This window comes from Pteropus vampyrus, unplaced genomic scaffold (genome assembly GCF_000151845.1).
Source record: "Pteropus vampyrus isolate Shadow unplaced genomic scaffold, Pvam_2.0 Scaffold483, whole genome shotgun sequence".
Lineage (NCBI taxonomy): Eukaryota > Metazoa > Chordata > Mammalia > Chiroptera > Pteropodidae > Pteropus > Pteropus vampyrus.
In genome coordinates, this window is record NW_011889264.1 from 214529 (window position 1) to 228799 (window position 14271).

General features: G+C 39.4%; 1 protein-coding gene across 8 annotated transcripts in view; it reads left to right on the forward strand.

Moving 5' to 3' along the window:
* The first annotated feature begins 6777 nt into the window (after positions 1-6777).
* NFAT5 (nuclear factor of activated T cells 5) overlaps positions 6778-14271 on the forward strand; it is a 108355-nt gene continuing 100861 nt past the window's right edge. For 3 of the 8 annotated variants that reach the window (XM_023524622.1, XM_023524625.1, XM_023524621.1), the window contains exon 1: positions 9722-9777. Coding sequence is in view for 4 of the 8 variants with exons in the window: in XM_011382584.2 (XP_011380886.1) it covers positions 7947-8019; positions 9724-9777 (127 nt within the window). In the remaining 4 variants the exon portion in view is untranslated. Of the gene's footprint in view, positions 8020-9721; positions 9778-14271 lie in introns of those variants that run through there. The other 5 variants (XM_011382584.2, XM_011382583.2, XM_011382586.2 and 2 more) reach the window with 5 other exon arrangements.

Genomic DNA, 14271 nt, shown 5'->3' on the forward strand with positions numbered 1-14271 from the left:
ATGCCTTTAATCCATTTACATTTAAAGTAATTGTTGATAGATATGTAGTCACTGCCATTTTAGTATTCATATTTTTAATTTTTCTCCTTCTCAACTAAGTCCTTTTAACATTTCTTATAATACTGGCTTGGTGGCGATGAACTCCTTTCGCTTCTTCTTGTCTGGAAAGCTTTTTATCTGTCCTTCGATTCTAAACGATACCTTTGCAGGGTATTATAATCTTAGTTGTAGGTTGTTGCTTTTCATCACTTTAAATATTTTATGCCAGTCCCTTCTGCCCTGCAAAGTTTCTGTTGAGAAATCAGATGACAGTCTTATGGGAGTTCCCTTGTAGGTAACTAGCTGCTTTTTTTCTTGCTGCTTTTAAGATTCACTCTTTGTCTTTAACCTTTGGCATTTTAATTTTGATGTGTCTTGGTGTGGGCCTCTTTGGGTTCATCTTATTAGGAACTCTACGCTTCCTGGGCTTGTCTATTTCCTTTGCTAGATTAAGGAAGTTTGTCATTATTTCTTGAAACAGGTTTTTAATTCCTTGCTCTTTCTTCTCTTTCTGTATGCTCTGAATGTTAGTAATCTTGATGTTATCCCAGAGGCCCCTTAAATTAGCGGTTTTTTAAAATTTTTTTTTCTATTTGCTGTTCTGCATAGGTGTTTTCTGCTATCTTATCTTCTAAATTGCTGATTTGATCCTCTGCTTCATCTAATCTACTGCTGATTCCCTCTAATGTATTCTTTATTTACATTACTGTGTTCTTTATTTCTGACTGGTTCTTTTTTATGTTTTCTATCTCCATTTTCATGTTTCCTGTCTCTTTGTTGAAGTTCCCACTGAGATCATTGAGCATCCTTATAACCAATGTTTTGAACTTTGCATCTGGTCAATTGGTTGCCTCCATTTTCTTTAATTATTTTTTTCTGGAGTTGGGTTTGTTCTTTTATTTGGGATAGGTTTCTTCGTCTCCCTATTTGGCTGCCTCCCTGTATTTGTTTCTATGTATTAGGTAGGGCTGCTCTGTCCCCCATTTTTAGTAGAGTGACCTTATGTAGTAGGTGTCCTGTAGGGGCCCAGTGGTACACTCTCTCTGTTCACCTGAATCGGGTGCTCCAGGTATTTCTCTTGTATGGGTTGTGTATGCCCTTCTGTTGTAGTTGATCCTTGGTTGCTGTTTGTACATCAATGGGAGGGACTGACTCTTGGGCTGATTGGTTGTGAGGACTGGCTGGTAACTACAGTAGAGTAGCTGTTGTGCAAGGACTGACCCCCATGAAGCAGGATTTACTTTAGCAGGGCTCTGGTGACTGACTAGTCTGCCTTTTGTGTGTGTTGTCCTCAGAGTTGGCTGGTGGTGCTCCATCTTGGTCTGAAGCTGGCCACTGGGCATGCCAGCCCCAGGGCCTCCTGGGAGGACCCCTGCCACAGGCCAAGTTCACCTGCTGCCTGTGCCCTGCCTGGGGCCACCTGAAGTAGTCCACAGACGGCTGCCACTTGTGCTGGGTTTGGAAGTGCCACAAGAGGTCAAGTTGCAAACCAGGGCTGGTTGCTGCTAGTGCCAGATTTGGGGCTGCTCAGCAAGAGGTATGGGGCACACTGAGGCCAGATGCTGCTTGTTTGAGTTTCGTGATTTTAGGTAAGTCTGCAGCATGAGCCAAGACAGGTTGTTTTTTTGAAGAGCCACTGTAAGTGGCTTGAGTGGGCCTGCAATTTTGGTGGGGTGGGGCCTCAAGGAATCATCAGGGCAGAGTGACTAGTGTTAGCCGGGTTGATGGAGACTCAGATATGGCAACTGTCTAGGTCTGCACGTTGGGAGCAGGGAGGGCCCAACAAAGGAACAGTGGCCTCCACCAGCACTTCTGTCTGGGAGAAAGCTGCCCCTCCAGCCCTCGCCCTGAAGCCGGACAATTTAGTTTCTCCCTGTATGTTCCTGGCACCTTTCGAGCTGCTGCTCCAGTGCTGGAGCACTGAGTGACTCTTGAGTTCATCAGTGAGTAACTCTGTGTAAGGGCACTTTAAAAGGAATGCTTGAGACTTCAGCCCCAATCTTTGCTGATTTTCACAGCCAGAAATTTATGGAGACTTTTCTTCCTGGCACTGGAACCTTGGGCTTGGGAGTCTGGTATAGGACTGGGATCCCTCGCTCTTCTGCTCCTCCAGGGGGTCTTCTGCAGCTGAGCTATTCCTTTGGACTTTTAACGTCCACATGCTGGTGTGAGGGTTGGCCCAATTTGCATCTTTGCCCCTCCTACCAGTCTCAAGGTGACTTCTATATGTCCTCAGTTGTAGAACTTCTGTTCAGCTAGACTTCAGGCGATTCTTAATCATGGTTGTTCTGTAGTTTAGTTGTAATTTTGATGTGGTCGTGAGAGGAGGTGAGCACGGTGTTGACACACTCCACTATCTTTACCAGAACCCCTTTGTTACTTTCTTAAAATACAACTCTGGGCAGGTCATTTCTCTCTTCAAAAACATTCAGTGTCTCCTTAGTGCCTATAGACTAAAGAATAAAATCCTTCACATAACGATTGAGTTCTTTTGACTCTACCCTTTTCTTACCTTTCCAGTTTCTTCTTTCATTTTATTAATCTCTGTAGCTAAAGTCAAATTCCTATTAAAATGGCTTTAGAGAGTTTGTGTCATTCTTAGTGCAAAAGTCATGTGTTCACAATCAGTTGTAAGTTATTTAAGGCAAGGATGTATTTTATTTCTTTTGACCTTCTCGGGTACAACCAAGTGTTTACCTATATTAGAAAGAGACCATGAACAGTAATTCACTGTGATGATAGCTATACCAATAGTATGGACACAATGCTATGGAAATCCAGAGGAGAGAACAAGTCATATTGCTTGGAAAGGCTCAGGATGAATTTGCAGACGAAGTAATATCTGAGTTGGACTTTGAAGGATAAGTAAGATTTTTGGAGGTAGAGAAATTGAATGAATGAATAAATAAATATTCTCTCTCAGCTTCGTATTTTGTAATTAGATTCTAACACCTGTGGGCAGATCCCTTGCATACCTCTTCCCTGTTTGGAGCAGTCCACATTTCCTGATTCAGCCAAAACAAGTGCTTCTTGGGTGGAATATGTTATTTCTAAAGTTAGTCTCGTTTATCCAGTAACTTCAACTTAGCTCTTCGATTCTGGGGCTTAGTTGTGGATGACCAATTCAACTATTTTATCAATGTATCCTTAACCTAAGTATTTAGCCATAATCTTCAGCAAAGCTGAAAAAAGGACAAATGGTGTTTCTTTGACCATTCACTGACAAAGTCCAATGAAGCTCAGGTATTTCTTGGGATATTTGTATCAACACACAATAGCTGTGATACAAATGTAAACATTTGTATGTAAACTTTGACCTGCAAATGTCTAGCACTTTTAAGCACTGCAGCAAATGGTTTGGAGTGAAGAGATACCAGCTGTGGGGGCAGAGAAGAAGGGGTGATGTGTGTCGAGTGGGATTCCTTCCTCTTCCCTTCTATTAGCTCACTAAGAAAGCAAAAGCATGATGTCCTTCTAGATACCAGTACGGAACTCTAGAACAGCACCTGTTACGATGCATGTGTTTGCTTACAAGTCATGTCCCCTCTCAGGCTGAGAGTTGACTTCTTATACTCATCTTTGTAATATCTTCGTATTTCCTGCACCGACTATAGTTCCTAGAACCCATGTGTGGAAAGAGGAAATAATGGATTTACTTCATATAGAGGGATGATTATTTTTCTTTTCTGGGTTATAGATATTATTTTTCCCCAGAAATCGTATGAACTTTAAAGACCTTCACTCTAAAGAAAAAGATGCATAAAAGTACCAGTTTGCAAAAATTTGTATACACGTTTAGAGAGATCACAGATGCCTTGAAACAAACACATGGACCTCAGGTTAAAATTCCCTGAATTAAGAGAAAGAGTAATAAGAAATTGTAAAACAATTTCTCATTCCTGTTCTTGGTCAAACTAATATCACAGCTGAGGTGGGGGTACCAGACCCAATACATATTATGATTGGATATAGAAAGAGCATCTTGCAAACCTAAAGTGGTGATCTCAAGGCCGGTATGAATGACTTGTGTGCAGTTTGCATAAGTCTAACCTGCCCACTGTTGAGATGATCTACAGACATCTTCCTTCCTGTCTTGGATTAATGGGCTCAGGGATTTCTATGTTCTCATTAAAATTGTTCCTTCTTAATCCACTTTTGAGTTTCTCTGGTATTTACCTCCTTGTCACTGCCCTCTAGGTCCTCCAGATCCAAGCTGATTGCACCATAGCTCAGAAACTGCAGTTATTCTAGATTTTGAGAGACTGAACTGGTTTCCAGAAGACCTCAGGAAAACTTTGAGTCAGACCAAGTCATAAAGCACAGAAGGACTTCATCAAAGTGAATTAGATGCCTGATTATCAAATTTAGGCACTTTGAAAGATGTAAGGAATAAGAATGTTCTAAACTTGATGGGAAAACTACTGAAACTAACTTTGCCCTCAGAAATATTTGCTAAAACATGTTCTAAGGGCAGAGTGACACATAAATATAATCAAATAGGACTTTGGTTATAATTTCAGCACAAATTCAGTCAGTCACTGCTATTTCTCACCACTATCAAGTCTCCATTATTATTGAGTGCTCCCAAGGTGGGGCAAAGATAATTTGTGGTCTAAACTTATTTTTTTGTTCATGACTTAAGTCACTCTGGAAATTTTCCTTTCAGATTTTGTATTTGTTTAGCAAGTTCTTTACAATATACGTGTGACTAAAATTTTAACAGCCTCAATTGTACTACAATGACAAAGATTCTGTAGGTCTTGTGACAACATATTCCTGTTTTGTATGACTTTAATTCTTTTTCAGTGGTTGATATTTGAACCTCTTTTATTTGAGGTAGATCCAGCAACACAATTCACTAAGTGCCGAAACAGGTCCAGGAGGGGTTAAAGAACACGCCATCAATATAAAAACTGCCACCCTATTGTGTAATCTGTACAACCTTGTAGTTGAATCTGGGTTCTTGTGAAATTTTAATCAAGTAACTCAGGAATGTGATATGATTGGGAAGTAATACAAAGAAATTCTACAAACTACTAAAGCTGCTTTATGTTTTGTTCCATAATCCTATTGTAATTTCCAATGAGAGGAAATTTCCAAATTTTATGGCTTAAAGTGTCACTTTTTATTGCGCACAGAGAAAGGTTTATGAAGGTATATGTTTGGGTGATGGAGTGGTTTTTAAAATATAACATGATACTATTTCAAATATCAAATATAAGGGGAGGCAATTGAGACATTAATGACCACAGAAAGAAATATCATTGGAACTAGTGGTAGCATGTAATTTACTAAAGACACAATGATCATAATAGTTATTTTTGTTAACCCTCAATATCCTACAGGTTATATTGTATTTTGTGATCAGAAATGAGAAAACACTTTTTACTAATTAATTTGTGTTTTTAGTCACCGAAATTTTAAGGGACAAAATGAAATTCTAGGTTTCTATGCTATTGCAAAACATGGCATTGAAAACTATCCATCTAAGCAGTTTTTCAAAAGATGTGTCTCTGTAAAAGGACATGGCGGGGGACCACTGAATTTTCAAATGTCCATTTAGATATAATCGCTGCTTGTTGCAGGGCCTGATGGGGTGGGGCCTGAACCCAAAGAATCCCAATATAGGAGAATTGACAGTCTAGGTCGTCACACTTTGGGGTACCCCTCTTCACTTTGCTCTTACCTTACCAGGGGAAATGTGATTAACATATACAAAGAAGCACTTGTATTAAGAAAAAAAAGAGGAAGAGGCCTTGCCACTTCTTGACTTCTTAATTAGGGTCATAACAGCAACTGGGGATTTCCTAAACCCTAAATTTGTTGAATGATTACATAGGTCTGGGGAAAAGGAATATGGTCAGAGTGATTCACTCAACTTTTTTTAGTATTGGGGTTCTGCCTGGTGCTTTGCAATTTCCTCTTCTGGCATTATATGTTGACAAATGGAGGGGGTAGTTCTCCAACAGGTGCTTACTCCTACTGGGATTCAAAAGCCTTGACCTAGGCCCTGGCCTGTTGGGCAGAGTGGCGTTTAAGTCTTCCTCTCTTAAATAAGTGGGGCTCTGACCAGTTATGAAGGGACTTCCCTTGGGACTCGTTTCAAAAGCATACAGTGGTGATGGATATTTGAAGGTAGTTTCCTGTTCTGCTTTTCCATCTTGGGGTGGCTCTAAAAAGTTTTCTTACCTCTGACAGGAAGAAAATGTTAACAGAATTGATTGATTACCAAGCAGAATGCAGCAAAGATAATTGAGCAATCTAAATCACATATTCAGATAGAAAGGCAGGTAGATTCTGATAACATAAGTTTAAGTTCTGGGTCTGCAGGTAAAGCTTTGTGAAGGGCCTCACCCTAGAGACACCTGTACTGGGGCCTCCCTTGCTGGGAGTTTGCCATCCCCAGCACTCCAAGTCCAGATGATTGCCTGAATTCCTGGGAAAAAGGCTCTATAAATTGTATATAAATACAACTGTAGATAAAATAACAAAAACGAAACCAAGTCAAACAACTTAAAAACGTTGCCCAGGTGGCTGCTGGCATCAATATCCCACACGAGAATAAAATTATTTCCAACATGCATACCCTGCACTCCAATTGATATTTTAATAACTTGATTAAAAATTTCTCAGAAGTCTATTAGAGTCAGGAAACGGTCTGCGGTGTAGGTGAGGATTTTCAGTTTTTGCAATGGAAACTTTTGGCTCTGTGAACAGAATAGCAAAAACTCAATTAAATGTGTTCTTTCTCCATCCTTGCCTAAATCCAAAGGTAAAAAACGAAAAACTGCTTGGAAGAGTGTTTAGGTTTGTTTTTTTCTTTTTCCCCTCTAAAACAGCTAGGTGGATTCACATGATCCAATTTTTAAACTGTCTTCTATCTCCCACTCCGAATAAACCGGGCCAGCCGAGCACAATCAGGAAGATTTTTGTTTTTCATTTTCAACCTCTAAAAGACGTTGGTTGGGAACCCGGGAAGGGAAAGGGAAAGGGAAAGGGGTGAGAAGGTACTTTAATGAAAACAACCAATAACTTGAGGTTTTTACAATATGGTCTGCCATTCCCTAATTAAGAAATGAATTTGATAGCCCTTTGGCCAACTCAATTTGGACATTGCTATGAAAACCCCAAAGGGCTGGTGGCTGTCCAAGCGACGAAATTCCATTCCCCTGCGAGACCTCAGGCCACCAGTCCCCGCCGCGCCCGGATCTGGGGTCCTTTCCCTCTTCGCACAGACACCTCAGCTCCCCTAGGTCTGTCTCCTGCGCTCAGCTCTGCGCTGCGCGGGCCGTCTCAGGATCGCCATCACCAGGTTGGTGCAAATACCTTTTCCTTCCCTGGGGCCCCAAGCGTGGACACCTCCCAGCCTCCCTCCCTCCCTGCCGGCGGGGCCCTTTCCCGGCTGGGGAACAGCAAACCGGGCTGCGGCGGCAGGAAGCGAAGCCCTTGTTGATGCTGTTCCACGGCGCGCCTCTCCGCCCTCCGCTGGCCGCCCCCGCTCTTCCCCGCGCGGAGGCGCCCCCTCCGCGCCTGCGCAGTGCCCCGCCGGGGGGGCGGGGCTCAGATTCCTGTCAGCGGCGGCGGCGGTGGCGGCGGCGACCGTCAGTTTTCGCTGAGGAGAAGCAAGAAACGGACCCGTTGGCTCTCCCCCTCCCTTTCCCCGCCCTGAACCCCCCCTCCTGGTTCGCCGAGATTTAGTCCCTGTGGAGTTTCCCTTCCACCCCGCCGCCGTTTCCTCGGTCCTCGGCCCGGTGGAAGTCACTGCCCTCGAGGAGCAGGCAGTGGCAGCCGCCCTCGCCTCGCCGCCCCCGGTTCGGTGTCCGCGGTCCCGGAGAGGAGGTGCCGCCGCCACCGCCGCTCCCCCCGCCCCCCCCCGCTGCCCTCGGGCCGGGCTGGGTCGAGCTGCGATGCCCTCAGACTTCATCTCATTGCTCAGCGCGGACCTAGACCTGGAATCGCCCAAGTCCCTGTACTCGCGAGGTGAGTCAGGTTGGGGGCTGGGGCGTGGGGGCGGGGAGGCAGGGCCCCGGAGGAGCCGGAGGGGTCCCCGTCGGGGGAAACGGCCGAGCCCGGACCGGGATGGCGTGTCCCAAGGGGGTGGGGAGAGGCCGATGGGGTTGGGTGATGGTGGAAGGGCTGGGGAGGAGTGGCGGCCCCTCCCCCGCGGAGCTGCCGGCCGCCCCAAAGCCGTCGGCCCCCGGGTCTCTGCGGCACCAGTCGCTCTGGGTCCCTCGGCCTGTCCGGCCCACCACGCTCCTAGCGGCCAACCCCGACCTCCCCCGCTCGGGGATCACCTGGGAGTGGGCCCGGCGCTGTGGCCCGCGCGATGCGTGGGGCCGCGGCTCCTCTCACCAGGACCATCCTCACCGGTAAAGTTGCCACCAAACGGGCGGCGTGGCCTGGAGCTGGTTCTGGGTGCAGGGTCACCATTTTTCTCCCCCTCCAGGTTGTTTGTGCGTCGTCGTTCTAACCCCTTCTCCCTCTGGCCTAGTCTGCTCCCTCCCCTTGCTGGGACGGCCCCCATCGACCAGGCTCTCTGCCTTTCCTCGTCATCTCATTGCTGAAAAGGGCCCGAATTCTCTCTTTTCTCTCTTTCCACCTCTGTGGCATTCTAATTACTTCTTCTATTTTACAAAGAAAGGGGTACTCTCTCTATATTAGTTTTATTCCTCTCCTGTCCCAGGGGTGCCAGCTCAGGCACAGACACTGTCCTTTGAGAATTTTCTCTTTCGTTGCTGTTCTTGGTTCGTTGCAGGGAGAGGGGCATTGGATAGAGGTTCCCAATTTAAAAACTCTTTTGACTAAAGCCTAAAGGAGATTCCCAGGATTTAAAATATTAACACTTGAGCTAATATCTAGTGGGATTAAATTCCTATACTGGACACCACAAGAATGTGTTAGAACAGGTTCCCTGTGCAAGGGGCATCAGACCAAAATGCTCCCACTGCACTCTTCATCACTTTTTAAACCACTGGGAGGGGGCAAAAGACATAACTGAGTTACTAGTTATTCATTTCACCATATTAAAAAAAAAATTGTGTGCCACTATGAACCTCCTTCCTGGGAAATCTAGGGTTTCTTCAGTTTTTGGTTTGACGTATTCATTCGCCGATTTCACCCCCTCCAAAAAGGGGGACTTCAGTTTCACATTAGTGTATTTAAATTGTTTAAGTGAATCGGAGTGAGATGGTTTACTCTGGAAGGTACTAGACTTTATAGACTGACGATTGAGTTTGTACACAAAGTCCTACTTAGTAACTGTAGCCATTGTCTGTTGCTCTGATGACTTTAGTTGGCAGTCACCATCCTGTAATACGTTTTTCGGGCAACGTTACCTGAAGTAGTTTGGTAATATCGTAGGTTTGAGTCTCAGGACGCTATCAAGAAATGATTCTTAGAGGAGGGCAAATGTGGTACAATTGGGTGCTAAAAATAGTCAAAACATTAACACTGTTTGTGCAGTAATCAGATAATTTTCCATGAAACAAATGCTTTATGAAAATCTAAGTTTATCATAGAGACCACTGTAGAGGCAATTCAGCCTTTTTTTCAGAGAATATATTCACAAATATAGGCTTTAGCTCTTAAAAATACATGACAGTTATGTAAGAGGTGTATGCTATCCTTGGCTTTAAAAAAAATCATTCAGCATAAAAAGTACTTAATGCTTTTTGTGTTTTTCAGATTCTCTGAAGTTACACCCATCACAGAATTTTCATAGAGCTGGACTATTGGAAGGTCAGCAGAGTGCCATTTTAAAGCATATTGTGTGAGTATGCAAAGGCTTTCTCTGAAATGGAGTTTAAAGGAGAAAGTGTGAAACTTTGCAAACTCATACAATGTAGTTTTCTCTTAAAGAGCCTGATCCTTCTTTTAGAGCAGCTGAATGTTTCTCTGGATTTTGTTGCTGTGTTTGATGTGCTTGTTAGCTCTTGTATCTGCTTTGAGAAGCCTTAAAAAAAAACCTCACAAAATCGTTAATTATGTGTTGGGTGTTCTACCTTAGAATTCCAGATTTTAATAATAGCTTTTTATAAATTGACTATGAAAAAGTGCAAACAAGATCGTGAATATAACTAAGAATGACACCAAACACATATTTAGTTTGAAGATTCAGAACTTTTATTTGCTGAGCATTTCAAAATGATACATTAATTATTTATTACAAAAGCATTGGTGTCATTACTACTGCATTGTTTTTAAGGATGAGGAAAGCCAAGTAATAGGGATGATGATTGAACTATGCTTAGAAAGAAAGGTTTTAGAAGTCCTGAAAATGTTAATAGATATGTAGAATAATTTAAACAACTGACAGTTACTTTTGAAAACTTTATGTCATGTCATTTTTAACATTTTAAGACAAGAAAGGATCTATTTGTGTTGTTTTTGTAGTTTTTGAAGTGATTACACGTATATTATCTTTGAATCTACAATCCTGAGTTAGACAGCCAGGATATTAATTTTTCAACTATAGAAAAAATGAATAACCTGAGGTTGAAATTAAGAGACTTGGGGGGAAAAAAGATCATAGTAGCAGAAACAATGCTTTTTGTGTTTTAGTTGGTGCTCTTTACTCAAAGCCAAGCTGTCACTGTAAAATATATATGTAACCAGTAACTTAAACATTTTGTGATCCACTTTAAAAAGGCCCTAAATATTTGAATGTAGGTGTTTGCTTCCTATATAGTTGTCTGGTATAGTGGAGGAATATTGGATTTTATAATTAAGCTTAAATTTGAATAACAGTTTAGCTACGTAATAGCTCTGTGACCTTGGGCAAGTGATTTTACCTCTCGAAACCTTAATATTCTTTCTATAAAAATGTATAATCTCAAATTTAGTAAACTGATGGTTTTGAAAATGCGTAGTATAGATTCTGGCTTAATGTTTTTTTTTTTCCTTTAGTAACAACTAAATCGTTTTAACTATAATTTAGAGCATATGAGATTCTGAAATTATTGATTATATTTATACTTTTAAGAAGCCCAAAGATATATATTAGTAAGAAAATCAAGTACAATTTTAGATAAGGAATTATTAGACGTGTTTATTAGTGAAGCAGATTTCTGATCTTTATTCATGGTCAGTTTGTAACCATGTTGTGAATGGAATCCTATTTGTCTGTACAAACCCATCCATTTTCTGGACAACAAACCAGAGTGTCATAATTATAGAGATTATTAGGCAGGTGAAAGATATGAAAAAAAATGAGTGTTAATTAAGCAAATATTTTTAACGAGTTTATGGAAATTCAGACAACCATTTAATATATATATTTGCATGTTTGTACCTAAATACTTATATTAATTTTTCATTTTGGTTGAGAGGATTCTCATATATTTAAAGTAAGACCAGCCTTTTACAGATGAAATATAAAATGTAAAATGTATAAGTATCAAGTATGTCATATCCTTTTATATCTTTGATACAGGGTATCATAAGTTATTTGCTTGTATAATGAAAGTATATGTCCTTTTTCTATTTTAAACCTTTTAATATGAACATTTTAAAGGATACACAAAAGTACACAAAATAAAATAATGAACTCTCATCTACCTATCACTAAGCTTTAATAATTATTTAACTATAATTCTCTCCCCTCCCCCAAGCTGTATTATTTTTAAAACAAATATCAAGACATATCATTTAATACATAAATATTTCTGTATTATGGTTACATATCATTAATTTTTAAAATACTCTATTTTACCAGGAAATACATATTCTGATTTATTTCAGCAATATCTCTCATGTCTCCCCTGTTCCCTTATCAAGATAGAGTGCAACAGAAGGCTACTGCTTCTAGTGTATATGTAATTTGTAATCTTTGTTGAGATTGTAAATCATGTGGTCAGATTTGGGTTCAAATGAAATCCGTGTTTCGACATTTGTGTGTGACCTCAGCTTAGTCATTTAATCTTTTTGTGCTTCAATTTTCTCATTTTTAAATGGAGGTAGCAATGGTATCTTTATCATAGGTTGTTGTTGAGGCAAATTCTTGTAAAGAATTTTACTTAGCACACAGTTAAGTGCTCAAAAAATGTTAGCTATATTAAAAAATTTTAAATGACAATCATTTATATAGGGCCTATTGTGTGCCAGGAATTTTACGACTATGAATTCACTGAATTCTCATAACAACTCTTTGAGATGGTCATTATCCCATTTTACAGATGAGGAAACTAAGGTATAGAGAGATTCAGTAACTTATCCAGAGTCACACCCCTGGTAAATTGTAGAGCCAAGATTCCAACTCAAGTAGTCTCACTTTAGAGTCTGTATTCTTAACTAGTACTATGCTGTACTGCCATATGTTATGTAATATGAAGTATCTAGTAATATTTATGCATGCTTTATATTAATAGTCTAGATTTCCATCTAATAATTAAAAACTCAGCCCGGAGTGAGAGGAATTTAATTATTATGATATAGTTCATTAAATTTTTTTAATAGAACATACCTTTTCCAAATTTAAGTTTTTCTTTAGGAAAATAAGGTTGGAAAACTGCAATTGGCTGTTATTAAGCTTTAAAAATAGATTCAAAATCTCTTTACCATTTAATTAAGTTTGTATTTATCCTGCATATTGATGCTGGTTCTTCCTGCTTTCTACCCTTTTTTTTAGATAGGAAATTAGTTTTTTATTTTTTATTTTTTATTGAGATATAGTTGACATATAATATATTAGTTTCAAGTGTATAATGTAATGATTCCATATTTGTAAATATTGGGATATGATCACCACAATAAGTCTAGTTAACTAAGTCACCATCCAGAGTTCTGCTACTGCTTTTCGAATTTAATGTGGTGGTTGCTCGACAGTGGGCAAAGAGTCTAGCTATTTAATGCAATAGTATATAGCCATTAAAATAATGTTTCTGATGTCTCCATAATTACATGTGAAACTTTTGATTAAGTAAAAAAAAGAGATAGTGTTGCAGTTGTTTTAAAGATAACTCATAGAAAAATCCTGGACAGAAGTATACATCAAATTTTTACTTTTTGATTCTATTTTTGCATGTTTCATACCTTCTTTAAAGAAGATAGTTTGTATATATCAATAAAAGTAAGATGGTTTACAGTTAGTGTATTTAGATTCTTTGGAGTACCTAGAGAAAAATTTCAATTACAGAGAAAAGGGTACCATTTTTTATACTGTACTGAAAAATATTGATTATGGCATATACTGTTTGCCAAATAGAAAACTGAGATTAAAATTAAACTAAATGAAAATGTACAGATAAGATTAAAAAGTCATTCTAGAAATATATAAAGATATTCTAGAAATATAGAGATGTAAGATAAGATGGTAGAAAATCAGATAAAACAGGAAAAATAAGCAAATTGGAAAAATAAGAGAAAAAGAATGGATTAAAATTTTAAAATGCTTTTAAAAGCATGAGTTAAATTATATGATGGATCAAATTAAAGAACTGGTTAATTAAGAACTAAACACCAATATGATGGTATGAATTAAACATTTAAGATCGGATGATTTTAAAAAGAAAATCTGAAATATTACAGTTAGCTAGAGAAGTAAACTTGTTTTTTCACTAGTGTCAATCTATTTGATATGGTATCATGCATAATTATACTTTATAGTTCACAAAGGAAAATCCTAAAAATAGCAGCAATGTCTTACTGTTTTTATGGAATATTTCTGAATTGCTATTAGGCCTGATTTATTTCTCTTCCTAGGGCCTGTGTTAGTAAGTTAAAGTAGTTAGGCTGTTAACTCTTACATGGTGAAACATATGAAGATAACTTATAGGAAAGGATTTTTGAAAATATTTAAGAGTGAAAATCTATTGGATTATTTTCTTGTTTAATATCTATTAATCTCTATTGATCCATAGCTAGTAAACTAAAAATAATATTATGGAAATAATTAAGTTCCTTTGTATGACAGAAGTCAAACCTGGTTCATCCCAAATTCTTCTAGGATCCGTCTTTCTGATTTTCTACCATTTGTTTTTATGTCTCTTCCTAAACTCTGCTTTCATTATATTTCTTCAATGCTAGAATTCTATTGTTTATTATTGTTAGACGATAGAAATTCATATTTAATCAGACGGTTCTTAATCTTCTCTTGACTCTTGACTGTACTGTAATTATTCCAGGAGTCCCCTAAAACTTGAAAGTGGTAGTACAGAAAATCATTTATTATTATAATCAATATAATATATTTTAAAATAGCCACTTTTTGTTAGGAAAAGTTGACTCATCAGATTG